This window comes from Amblyraja radiata, chromosome 9, assembly GCF_010909765.2.
Source record: "Amblyraja radiata isolate CabotCenter1 chromosome 9, sAmbRad1.1.pri, whole genome shotgun sequence".
Taxonomy (NCBI): Eukaryota; Metazoa; Chordata; class Chondrichthyes; order Rajiformes; family Rajidae; genus Amblyraja; species Amblyraja radiata.
The window spans coordinates 21,797,158-21,810,512 of record NC_045964.1 but is presented as its reverse complement, the minus strand read 5'-3'; the positions used below and the strand labels follow the sequence as shown (position 1 = coordinate 21,810,512).

The following is a 13,355-nucleotide window of genomic DNA, read 5'->3' as shown; positions in this document are numbered from 1 at the left end:
AGTTTTGAGGTCCTGGAACGTGGCAAATTAGAAATGGAGATTGTGCAATTAAATTTGATGACACGATGTTGAGGACTAAGTTTACTGCTGTATGCTGCAAATAGTTGAGCTCTTTCTTTGGAGCTCGGTAGAAACATTGAAAGGAGGCCAAGTGGCACAGTAGTTTCAATTAAATTGACACAAACATTGGGACTGAAAAGTTGCAAGCCACATGGACCAATTAGAATTTGCTTTAACACATTTTATATTTTCCTGAGGCAGGAGGGTGTTTCTGGGAAAGAACAACTGGGAATGTTGACAGAGTTAAAACTTAGACTGGCTGCAAAGTTGCCAGAGCAATTTGTTAGAAGAGAAAGTGGGGCTGAACTACAAGAGGGAGCCGGCACTCTGCGCGGTTGGGCCGATGTGGGAATCGCCCCGGAGCTCAGAGGTGTTGTGGGCAAAGATCTTATAGTTATAAGATCTTATAGTTGTGGGTGAGTGTGAGTGGAGGCTCCGGGCCCGGGGCTTAGACCAAGGCCGCACTACCGTCGCCATGGTGACGAGGCGGGGCCGGAGGAAGTGAGTTGCCTGGCACCCGGGAAGTGACGGCACAGTTGTTCAAGGTGGGAGTGGTGGAGGCTGCCTCCATTTTGAGCCGCGCCGAGCGCTGTGGTGAGGCTGTTGTAGTTGCTGCTGCTGCGCCGGGAGTGAAGCTGTTGCTGTTCTTATTATTATTATTATTGTTACTGTTACTACTGCACCGGGGCGGTTAGGGTTTTGCTGCTCCCGCGCCGAGCGGCTGGAGTAAGGCGGAGGTAATGGCCCGGCATGGGCTTCGCGCCGTCCCGGGAAGCCTTGACGGCCCGGCCTAGCAAGGCCCTCGGCGCCTTCATTCCGTCTGCTCTCCCCACAACCTGGGCTGCCTTCGGATTGGGGGGAAGAGGGGGATTGAGGGGTGAGTGGGGAGGGGGATTGAGGGGTGAGTGGGGAGGGATTATGGGGGGAGGGGTGGATGGCGCGGGGTTAGAGAGAGGGGGAGGGGGGGGGGGTTATATTTAGTTGGATGAAGGTCCGCCCATTGGCGATGTCCAGTCGTGGCGGATGGATGGTAGCATCTTGCGGTGATCCTACTCTCCATACCCCCCCCACCCCCACTTGTTAATGGAAGCGTGGGGAGGAGGCTTGGGGTTCTGATTCTGCTTCTGTTTTCTATTTTACTTGATTATTGTAATTTATTCATTTAACTGAATGCGGGCCTCCCAAATATTTGGAGTATTATAGCAGTAAACTCCCTCATCTGGTCCACCCCATGTGCTGAGAGCTCCTTCCTTTATCCCAGTATGGGCAGCCTGTCATTTTATCTGCCAAGGCCCCACTAAACTTTTCCAGGCCACTCATTTTTTTTAGACACTTCAAAATCTTCCTGAATTATAGAGTATGATTATCTTAACTTTGGCTCAGTGGATTTGACCTGTGCATTTCCAAGTAATGTTTATTGCTATATGGATGGTGCAATAGAAGTGCAAAATCTCTGAATGCCTTTTTTTTGGTACACAGTTGTATTCTAGGTCAGCAAAGATGAGCTCTCGGGTATTCATTGGCAGACTGAGCCCTTATGCCACTGAAAAGAATGTGGAGAGATTCTTCAGAGGATATGGACGAATTAAGGAAATTGATTTGAAGAATGGATTTGGATTTGTGGTAAGGTATTGTTTTATTTTAATGCTTTGATTAGTTGTACTTTGCAGTCTGTTTGAAGGAGTTTGTAAGAAACTTGGACAGTAAGTGGGGTCTTAGATCCACACTAACATGATAATCATTTGAACAAAGTAAATATCTATTTACAAAAAATAGAAACTGCTGGATCAGTGGGAAGTGAAGCCAAATTAATATTTGGGGATCAAAGACCATCTCAATCTTCAACCTGAAATGTTAACTTTTCCCACATGCATCTTGACCTGCTGAGAGTTTGCAGCATTTTCTATTTTTATTCTATATTCACAGCATCTACAGTTTTGATTTTTTTTCACTTGCAAATCTTTTGTTCTATTTTCAGGAGTTTGATGATTACAGAGATGCAGAGGATGCAGTTTATGAACTAGATGGAAAAGAGTTGTGCAATGAAAGGTACACATTTCAGTCTCATTATCTTGTCTCCACAAAGGTAATGCAATGTTTCAAGCTGTGTTAATGAGAATTTCATTTGTGCAGAGTGACAGTTGAGCATGCCAGAGCACGAAATAGAGGGAGAGGAGGTGGAGGAGGAGGAGGAGGAGGAGGACGATATCCAGGTCGCTTTAGCCAAAGCTATCAAAGAAATTCGGGAAGGTACGTCTATTCACCTGTTTTCTAAAACTGGACATGTAACGACTGTGCAAACTCGTCTTATTAAATTTTTTAGCAGCTAGGTTTGCAGTGAAGTTGTCAAATGTCTAGGTTTGTTCAATATAACATTCTTTTTTTTAAATCCAGCCTTGTACTGTCCCCATTCAGAAGTAGTAAATGGCAAAACCTTTCTTGCCTGTTTTTTATATTCAATTCGTGTTAATTTTTGCTAGTTAAGTAGTGATGTTACTACTTAAGTAGAGATGTTGCTTGCCATAAATCAGCAACATACTGTGATGCTGAGCAGTTGGCTCTGGACGATCTTGGATTTTATCCATTAACTTTTTGTTTGCTATTGCTTTAAAAATCTTCTGGAATAGGAAAATGCATTTGTTTCGGATGAAATGATAGATAGAAACTGAACATTCTGATAGCTGAAGGCCTAAAAATAGCCGGTCGACTGGTTGTTTCAATTTCCAGACTCTCACTTGGGTATGGTTATATATTGTATATATTGTCACCGTATGTTCTTTTAAAGCCAGTGATCTCATGTCTTTTATGTGGAGGCAATAGAAAGTTGGTCAATATTCTTCAAGTGAACCTCCAGATGACTAAAGTCTACATTCATCTTGAAAGATAAGAATTATTTTTTTAGTTTTGTCAGAAACATTTTAAAAACTCAAGTTTTCAAGAATGTGGGCAATGTTTAATTTTTAGAAAGTGGGAATTGTAGCGGAACAGGAAGTTTTTGTTTTTCTCTTTGGTGTGTTCTTCCTGACCTACATTCAGAACAAAATACCTGTTTAATATCTAAAGTACAGAGCATAATATATTATCCATTTTAGAAATGGACCACCAGTTCGTACAGAAAACAGAGTTATCGTTGAGAATCTATCCTCCACAGTGAGCTGGCAGGTATGTTGAATATAATTATATATGACATTAGTATAATTTGTTAAACCAGTTTAAAATAAAATGGAATGAAGCTAGCATTATTTAATTGTTAGAGCCTTCAAGGTTAATTTAAGTCATTTTACAGTATAGGACACAATGTAATATTTGGCAGATTTGTGACACTGTCTGCAAGTGTTACTTTCAAACAGCGCGTTCTAAGTTAATTTAAAGAGACATTCAAAAAAGTTTAGTGTGTATAATTATAGAGAATCATAGTAACATGGTGTAGGAGAACAATGGAGTATTGCTCAACACTTTGGCAGTTCCTTCCAAAAAAACCCATCCTCTTGCAGTTGAAACATTGTGTGTGTGTGTGATTATGACGGTACAATAACTTGACCCACACCTAAACTGGATTAACACTTTCTGAATTTATAAAGGTGGTAGTTTTCAACAAAGATATGAACATTCCTGATAAGTCCATATTTAATATGCAGCCTTATCGTGTGTAATTGATTCTTATTAAAATTCCTGTCACCAATAGTTGATTGATTAAAAAAATGTTTTCAAATATTTCCATGAACTGAAAAAAACTCAGTAAAAGGTGCTACACTTAATGTCAATGTCTAGGCCTGAGTCAGAGCATTACTTTATTTTTGCAATGAGGTCGATAAAAATTTCAAAGCAACAATGCTGATTTTCAACTTGTTAGAGACGTAAAAATGAAGGAATTCTGTTCCATTTTTTCCATCTTCAACAATTATATTAAAAAAAATCTCTAGGGGTCCTTGGGCTGTTTTAAAGAATTTATTATGGTTCTGGGGAGAATAAATAGATAGCTGATCTGCATTAATTTGGATGATCTTAACCCATGTATGATGCTAGGATGGGTAATGGAGAGAAAAAAGCCCTGACTCCTGGTTAATAACACTTGAAAAGTTAAGAGAGTTTGCATTATGATATCGCTCGATCGCACAGCACAATTCCTTGCTGACGTTTGTGTAAATTTTCACAACAAATGATTAATTCTAGAATTAACTTGGGAACAACCAATCTAAAAATCTTTACTCTGTGTTAGGATCAGCACCTTTTGACAGTGAAATTAGGGTTAAGTACCATGGACGGAAAACACTTTATTTTTAGCATGTAATTTACTTGCACAATAATCGATTTTGTCATATTGTGCACTTTTCAATACTACCACTGTGGCTTCATTGCAAAAATGAAATAAGGTACTCCATGTAGAATAGATGTGAACTATGTTAAAGAATGATTGACCTGTAGTTGCTATACAAAATTATATACTGTTCCTTTAACTTGATTAGCTTAAGTTAAAGTATAAATAACTTTTGATTGCCTACTAACCTTGAAACTAAAATGTGTTCACTGAAATTTTGTGTTTTTTGAAATTTAACCAAGTGTTAAAACCTTTATTTACCAGCCTCTCGTGTCGTTGGCCTTGTGACGTGGAGTGCCGTTGGTTTTCCTAATCGCTGTGCCTTGGTCTCTTGGGCCTAGTTGAAATGCCAATCTGCTCCTACCTTTGTCAGTTGCTGATCTAAATCTGTGTTGTGGTGGCCTGACCAACACTGGTGGGCACTGGGTTTAGTGCCATTACCTTGCTGCATCCCTGAAAATGATAACAAGGTGTCCTAAAGTCGAGAGTTCTGAGAGCCTGCTGTAAAATGCGAGGTCCTTGATTGGGAGAAATTCGCTGGTAGGGTTTTTTTGGAAGCTCGATTGGAGTGAGGCAAGACGTCCGTGGTCACAGCGCAAGAGTAGCAATCCTTGATCCTATGGCAATGCCAGAATCGGCCTTTAAGGGAGGGTGATGACCGGGAAGGCTCCCATCGATCGGGTAGTGTCAGTCAAGCGGGTGGTGAAGAGAACCATCTGGTCTTCGTTCGTGGTGGTGCCTCTGCGAATACTTGTTACATTTGGCTGGGTGAATAGCCTAGGGAATTGTACAGGAAGGTAATACAAATTTTGAAATTGGATGTTTTTTTGTTGTTTTTCCAGTGATATACATTGGAAATATAGAAATTTATGCGAATGTGCTTTGATATATTTAACCGATTAACTTGCACAGGATCTGAAAGATTTCATGAGACAGGCTGGGGAAGTTACCTTTGCAGATGCGCACAGGCACAAAATGAACGAAGGGTAAGTTGCAAGACACTTTGTGCTTTTGTAAATGGGAGGGAAAATATAGGGTTATGAAATCTTCTTGTGCTATTATAAAACTGCCAATGCAAGAAACTGGTTTGTAATCATCTGATATAGTTACTAAGAAAGTTTAATGCACATTTTTAAATTACTTTACATTTCACTAAAGGTCATACATCAGATAGTTGTAGAAAGTTTTGAAATAAATGCCAGGATTGTCATATTTTTCAAACCTATTTGTAAGGAAATCTTAAAACGTGTACAATTCACTAACTGCTACCCTGTTTTTTTTTATTTTTATCTTGAACATTCTGGATGGTTTGGGATTTTCCTTACAGAAATATATTACACAGGAGAAACTTAATAATAAGGAATTTAGCCCGATAACACTAGAATCCATTATTAAAAAAGAACTAGCAAGGCACATGGAAAATAATAGGATTGGGCAAAGTCAAGTTGCGTTTAGTTATGAGGTACAGCATGGAAGCAGGCCACTGAGTCCACGCCGACCAACGGTCACCTGTACTCTAGATCTATCCACACAGTCGGGACAATTTACAGAAGCCAATTAATGTACAATCCCACACATCTTTGGAAACCGGATACCTAGAGAAACCCCACTCGGTCATGGGGAGAACATAAATTTCATACAGACAGCGCACCCTTAGTCAGGATGAACCCGAGTCTCTGGCACTGTAAGGCAGCAGCTCTACTTATGCACCGCTGTGCTGCCCCACAAAAGGTACCAAAAGGGACATCATGTTTGATAAATCCATTTTGAGAGTTTAACTAGCATCAGAGTGAACTAGTTGATGTGTATTTAGATGTTAAAAGGCTACACAATATATTATTGAACAGTGTAGTGTTAAGAATTGTGTGGATTGAGGATGGCTAACAGACAAAGGGCAGTTGGAATAAAATGGTCCTTATTGTGTCGGAAGGTTGTGATCAGTCAGGTTGTGCTGGGGCCTCAATTGTTCACAATCAATATCAGTGATTGGGATGATGAAACTAAATGTAATAATTAACTTCATTAATATAAAACTAGGTGGTATGTGAGCTGTGAGAGGATACAGAGAAGCTTTATGGGATATAGACAGAGTAAATAAAAGGAAATGGCAGATGATATATATTGTAGGAAAATGAAGGCATTAACTTTGGTAGAAAAAGTAAAAGCAGAGTGTAATAAATGCTGGATTTGAGTGTGCTTGTATGCAAATCACAAAGTTAATATGCCGGTTTAGCAAGTAGGAAGACATGCGGTATGTGTTGGCCTTTAATACCAAGAGGATTTCAGTGCAAGAGTAAAGTGGCTAATATAAGTCTTTGAGATTGTATACACACGTAAGGAAAAATATTTTTGCAGCAGAGGGAGTATAGCGAAGATTCACCAGATTGATTCCTGAATATTGGGCCAATCTTCTCTTCATTTTGGATGAATAAGAACTGACCTCATTGAACATACAACATTTTTAAGTAGTTGATAAGATAAATGTAGAGCTGAAAATCAAATAAAGCTTCAGGTGCTGAAAATCATTAATCCAGCAGAGAAACGGGCTTCAGCGCACCGTATCCATGTTAATCATCCAGTTGCATCTTTACTTTAACTGACTCCATGATCCCTCAAGGCTGGGCGTTCAGGATTTCTGCCACTCAAAACATTCTTTGGATTCTGTCTAAACCACTTATCCCTTATTATGATGTTATCCACCTTTGAGCAAAAAACTCTTATTATCTATTCTATGTCCTTTGTAATTTTATCTTCCTCAATTAGATTCCTTCTTGGCATCCTCTGCTCCAAGAAAAACAAATCAAGAGTTTCACAACTGAAATACTAGATCCCAACTAAAATGCTGTGCAACCATTTCCCCCTTGTATTGTAGCAATCTGAACTGCACACAGTATCCTAATCAGTGTTTTATGAAGTTGTCCCCATAACCTCCCAACTTTTGTATTGTGTCCAACTAACGAAGGCTAGTATTGAAATGTACCTTCACCCATTTATCTACCTGTGCTGCCACCTTCAGGTGTCTTTGGACATGTACACGATATAATGTGTGTTCCTCAATGCTTCCTAGGAATTTGCCATTTATTCTGAAAGCCCTAGCTTTATTAGTCCTTCCAAAATATAAATAATTCAAAAATAAATACTTATCCAAATTAAATTTCATCTGTCATTGCACTTCCCATCTTGCAATTCTATATTGCAGTCTTAGACCCTCCTTACAGTCAGCACCAATGCCTGCAAATCTAAAAACAAATAAATTGTTGGGATACTCACCGATCAGTCAGCATCCCATGGAAAGGAAAGCAGTTATTATTTCAGATCAATGACCCTTCAGGACCAGAAGCAAGCAAAACATTTTACCGTGCAGTGTGGGCAAGGGGTGGAGAAAAAGGGATACTATTGGGAGGAGATTGAAATTGTCCAGACTTCATTCATTTACAGCTGTCTAGTTAATGGGTGAAGGAGAACAAATAGCGAATAAGAAAAACAAAAGGACATGCTGGAATTGTGAGAAGCATGACAGCAGTGTCTGAAAATTTGAAGCATATAATCCAATAAATCAGTAAAACAAGTTACTTTTACAAGTGGGTGACCTCATCAGAGCTAGCCAAATTTAACAAGCAGGAGAGGCTAGTTATCTGCATTCAGTATTGTCCCAAAGGATGCAACATAGCTGTTCCTCAGTCTTGCATTGGGTGTGATTGGAACAGAATTGGACAGAATAAAACAGCATAAAACGGAGGCAGGGGTGGGGTGGAGAATTAAAGTGAAGGGTGAATGGAAGTTTGTATTCTTCCTTGCAGACTGAGTAGATGAGTGACCACTTTGCAAACAGTCTGCATTTAGTTTCTCATTAACGAGGAAGCTATATTGTGACCATCAAATGCAAAATCCTATTATGAAACAAGTGCAAGTGAAATGCTGTGCCACTTGAAATTAATGTTTTGATTCCAGAATGCTAGCAATGGCCAAAATTAAGAAGCAGGTGCTGCATCTGCTGCAGTTGCAAGAAGCAATGAACCAGGGAGTCAATTACGCAGTCTCTTGAGAATGCGGGAAGGGGAGTGGGAATCTTGTTGAATGTGGCAGAAGTAGAGTGGATGATCTGTTGAATGTAGAAACTGCTAGATTGGAAAATGAGGACAAGGATTCCCTGTAACTTGCTGGCAGAAGAGACGGGTCAGTGCAGAAAATGCAGTGAGGTCCCTGTTGATTATGGTCAAGGGGAAGCTATAGTTAAGAACAAAATTGTCTGAGCCACTGGTGTGGAACATCCAGTCATCAGAACAGATGATGGCAGGGACTGAGGAAGTGGGTAGTGATTTATGGTTGGCTTTATATTGAGATACAGTGAAAAACGTAGTTTTGCGCGCTCATGCAAATTATCCCGTACATCAGGTAGTGCAAAAGAGAAAATAAACAGTTCAGGATATAGTGTTGCAGTTACAGAGAAAGTGCAGATTTAAAAAATGTGCAAGAGCCATAACAAGGTAGATTGAAAGATCGGAACGACATCCCCAGCATATGAGAGTTCTGGTCAAGAGTGATAACGGCTGGGAAGAGGCTGTTCTTGAGTGGTGATTTGTGCTTTCAAACTTTTATATCAACTTAACAATAGAGGGAAGAAAATATAACCAGAGTATGAATGGTCCTTGTTGCTCTCCAGTGGCAAAGTGAAGTATGGATGGGATGGGGGTGCAAGGGTAGTAGATAAAGCTGCTTTGTGTAATGCACTGAGTTGCATTCACAACTCTGCAATTTCTTGAGATCTTGGACAGTGTAGTTGCCATACCAAGCTGTGGTGCTAGATAGGATGCTTCTGTAGATATTAAGATTATTTTAGACTTTAGAGAAACAGCGCGGCAACACCCTCTTCAGCCCACAGAGTCCGTGCCTACCAGTGATCTCCGTACACTAACTTACACACTAGGGCCAATTTTATACAATTTACTTAAGCCAATTAACCTACAGACATGCACATCTTTGGAGTATGGGAGGAAACGGGACCACACAGAAAACCCACATTGTCACCGGGAGAATGTACAAACTCTGTATAAACAGCACCCTTAGTCAGGATCACACCTGGGTCTCTGGCAGTGTAATGGGTCTGTCCCACAGGCTATTTTTAGGTGACTGTCATAGTCGTAGCAGGTCGCTGAAAAACTGGTGACTGGGCCCCCCTTCTACATAGAATTTGAAATAGAATCATACTTTAACAACAAAAAAAAACAGTCAGCAGTGGCAACAACCTACGTCATCCTGGCGACAACCTACGACCGCACCTACGTCAGGAGAAGTCAAGCTACGCTCATTGGCGTCAAGCCAACTGTCGCCGAAAAGTTTTGAACATTTCAAAATCCAGCGGAGACCAGAAATTCTTTGGGCGACTGAGGAGACTACTCGCGATCATACAGGCGACTCCCTGGCGACCATTTGGCGACAGCGTAGTCGCCTAAAAAATCGCCTAAGTGGTACAGGGGCATACGGCGTCAACTCTACTGCTATGCCACTGTGCCGCTCTAGCAGTCATTAGAGACATGCTACATTTTCTTAGCCTCGAGGATAAATAGGCATTGATGTGCTTTCTAGATTGTAATATTGGTGGACCGGGACGAATAATTTGTGATATTGTCACCTAAAAACTTGCAGCTCGCGACTATTTCCACTTTAGCATCATTAATAGACTGAGGCAATTCCTTCCTGAAACTGAAGATCAGCTCCTTAGTTTTGCTGACATTGAGAACAAGGTTGTTGCCTTGACACCATGCTCTTTCCCCCTCCTGATCTGTCTTGCCAGTATTAGAGTTCCAGCATACCGCAGCAATGTCATCTACAAATCTGTAAATGGAGTTGGAGCAGAAGGGGAAGGGTATATTAAATGAGGCTAATTCAATATTTCTTTGGACATTTAATCGATATTGGCTGCAAGCCCATGCCCCTAAGATGATGATGGAAAAGTCAAAATGGGGAAGGGATCTGATATTGGTGTTTAAGGGCTATTTTGTCAATTCTGCCAACCAATTGCGATGGAGGTGAGACAAAATGTCTTCATGCAGGAGGTAGTGAATCATTGGAATTTTCTGCCCAAGAGTCTGCTGAGTTTATTCAAGATGGATTCCAAGTTTAAAGGAATTGAGCTGTATGAGGTTAATGCAGGAGAGTGGTGCGATGTTAAATAATTAACCATGATCTTATGGCTTGGTGGAGCAGTTGAGGGGCTTGAACAGTCTACTCCTGTTTCAAATGTTGAAGCCCAGTCTGTGAATACAAACTTACGTCTGTTTTTCTATTTTTCTAGAATAGTTGAGTTTGCCTCCTACAGTGATGTGAAAAATGCTCTTGAGAAGCTCTCTGGTACAGAGCTCAATGGAAGGAAGATCAGAGTGGTTGAGGAAAGTAAACCACGCAGGTAATTGCTCAAAAAGGTGTATTGCAAGTTCTGTTGGATGCATTGAAAGGCCTTAATCCACTTAAGTAGATCAGTCTCAGTGCAATGCATCTTAGGAAATTGCAGGACGAACTCATTAGTCTGAAGAAAGTTACTGACCTGAAACCTCACCTATCCTTTTCTTCCAGATTTGCTGCCTGACCCGCTGAGTTACTCCAGCACTTTGTGTCTCTTTCGTATAAACTAGCATCTTTGTTTCTACTAATCCTGATTACTGTTTCTAGAACTTTTACAATCCAAGATTAAACTAACTCCTTGATAGCTACAATTCTTCTAGTTTATGTCTTAAATATACCCAGTGACAAAGTGTCTGAAGCCTTTGTGAATTTCCAAAATTTGTTGCTCTGTAGGTGAAGAAATGTAATTTAATTTGTAATTTTCAGACCCTTATTTAAAACTGAGACTGTTGGTTCTAGATACTATCCCTGCAATTCCCCCATCAACCCTATGATATATTTTATTGAGCTGACTTGTTATCCTTTGAAACAAGAATATAGACTACTTAATCTGTCAGAGGATGCCAGGAATTAATGTGGTGATTATTTGTTGCACTCTTCTTCACAAATATATCTTTCCTTAGATAAAGACAAGGTTCTGTTTAATAACTAACACAGTGCAGGCTAGATGGTTAAATGTATACATTTGGTTTGAGTTGCTACCATATTTGTTGGATATTAACGGGATTAAATTAACCTAAACTTGTTACGTCTGCTTCTAGACTGAGTTTGAGATAAGTAGTATTTTGTTCTGTCGATTCAAATGTACATTTTTTTTTCAGGTCTCGCAGTAGGTCTCGTTCCCGTAGCCGAAGCTCTTCCAGGTCTCGCTCCAGGGACCGTAAGTCCTACAGCCGTTCCAGGAGTAGGAGTCGCAGTAAATCCCGATCTGATAGTAGATCACCTGCTCCTGCTAAGGAGCAGAAAGGCCATTCCTCAATGACCACTGGAGATCGTGCAAGATCACGTACCCGATCACCTTCTGGTGAGAGTACAGACTAATAAGCCTGTTGATGTGGACTTGAGTGAGTGAAGGTTGATGTAAAGAATTGAATTTGTGTGAAAAATGCAAATTTTAAATTTGTTAAAACTGTAGTTGCATTTATTGAACTGCATTCATTTAACTTGTCACTTACAGATTTAAATTACTCATTTACTTTATTGGATTTGGTTTATTTGCAATGAATCCAATGTTTTTTTACTTTTGGTATTAAATGTAATGATGTAAATTACATTTCTCTAATGTACTCCTTTTAAATAAAGAATGTACATAGTTACTTTGAGTTTGATAATTTTAATGTTTTTGAACTTTTGCTAGAATTTGTCACACTGGCACTTTTTTTACAAAAATACAATAATAGATCCTAAAGTATGGGTGACCTAAAACATAATGGCCAATACTGGAAGTTTGACAGTTTCCCTAGTGCAAGAAGGGGTTCACAGTTCACGCATTGCACCTGTTGATCAATTAACTGTATATTGTAAAAAAAGTGCAACAAAATATAAAGTTGCTGAAGTGGCTACGTTCACCGCTCCTACCGACTACATTCAGTTGCTATGATTAAGGCTTTTTAATTTTCAGTAGTGCATTGAATTTTAATTCCATATACTAAACTTGTTAATGTTCATCTTTCTAACTTGTTGCATCTGCAATATTTTGCTGTTGCACTACCAAGGTTTACAGGATTGCAGAAACAATGACTCAAGCCAGTTGCTGTGCATTTGGCTCGTTTAATGCAGCAGGATTTAATCATTTGTCTATGTGGCTTGAATACTCCAACTGTTACAAAAGATTATCTGCAGGAGGCACTTGGCGGGTCAGGCAGCATCCGTGGAGGGAAATGGATAGTCAATATTTCGGGTCAAGGGCCTGCAATTGGAAGGCCGAATGAAGGGTCCCAAAGCCAGACATCAGCTGCCTATTTTCCTCCGCCGATGCTTCCTAAGCTCCCCAGCAGACTCTTTGTTGCTCCAGAGTCCAGCATTTACTATTCTAAAGTAGCTGATGCTCATAGTAGCAGCATTCGTCACCTTGTAAAACATTGTTGTTTTGATTATTAACTCATGGATTGAGTGAATGCTCTCCTGTTTATAGATGTTTATAGATTTTGCATTAAAACATGTCCCCATCTTAAATATGTGTACTACAGGCTTAGTGGAATGAATAACAAATGAATTTGACACTACACAAATGCCAGGCAAGGACATTCGCCCACAATCTAAATGTAGAATGTTTAGGCATTCAACAGCAGTACTGCTACTGAATTCCCTGTCACCTGCCTCTTGGAAATCACTATGGACCATATATACAAGAGCAGATCAGAGGCTGGGTACTTCAGAGCAACTAAAACCAGAAAATAAAAGCTATTCCACCATCTGGAGTGCGATTGATATTCTTCACTTAGAGATTGATACAGTGTGGAAACGAGCCCTGTGGCCCAACTTGCCCACACTGGCCAACATGTCCCAGCTAGTCCCATCTGCCCTCGTTTGGTCAATATCTCTCCAAACCTGTCCTATCCATGTACCTGTCTTA

At 40.1% G+C, this 13,355-nt stretch overlaps 1 protein-coding gene across 2 annotated transcripts; it reads left to right on the top strand.

Moving 5' to 3' along the window:
* The first annotated feature begins 325 nt into the window (after positions 1-325).
* On the top strand, positions 326-12,111 carry LOC116976854 (serine/arginine-rich splicing factor 5-like). 2 transcript variants are annotated; one of them, XM_033026843.1, is made up of 8 exons: positions 326-439; positions 1,540-1,683; positions 2,039-2,109; positions 2,194-2,310; positions 3,153-3,222; positions 5,291-5,364; positions 10,674-10,784; positions 11,602-12,111. In XM_033026843.1, the coding sequence occupies exons 1-8, from the start codon at positions 404-406 to the stop codon at positions 11,819-11,821; spliced, it is 843 nt and encodes a 280-aa protein (XP_032882734.1). In that variant the 5' UTR covers positions 326-403; the 3' UTR covers positions 11,822-12,111. The 2 variants fall into 2 exon arrangements, with proteins under 2 accessions (XP_032882734.1, XP_032882735.1); XM_033026844.1 differs by lacking the exon at positions 326-439 and adding an exon at positions 567-654.
* Positions 12,112-13,355: the final 1,244 nt, after the last annotated feature.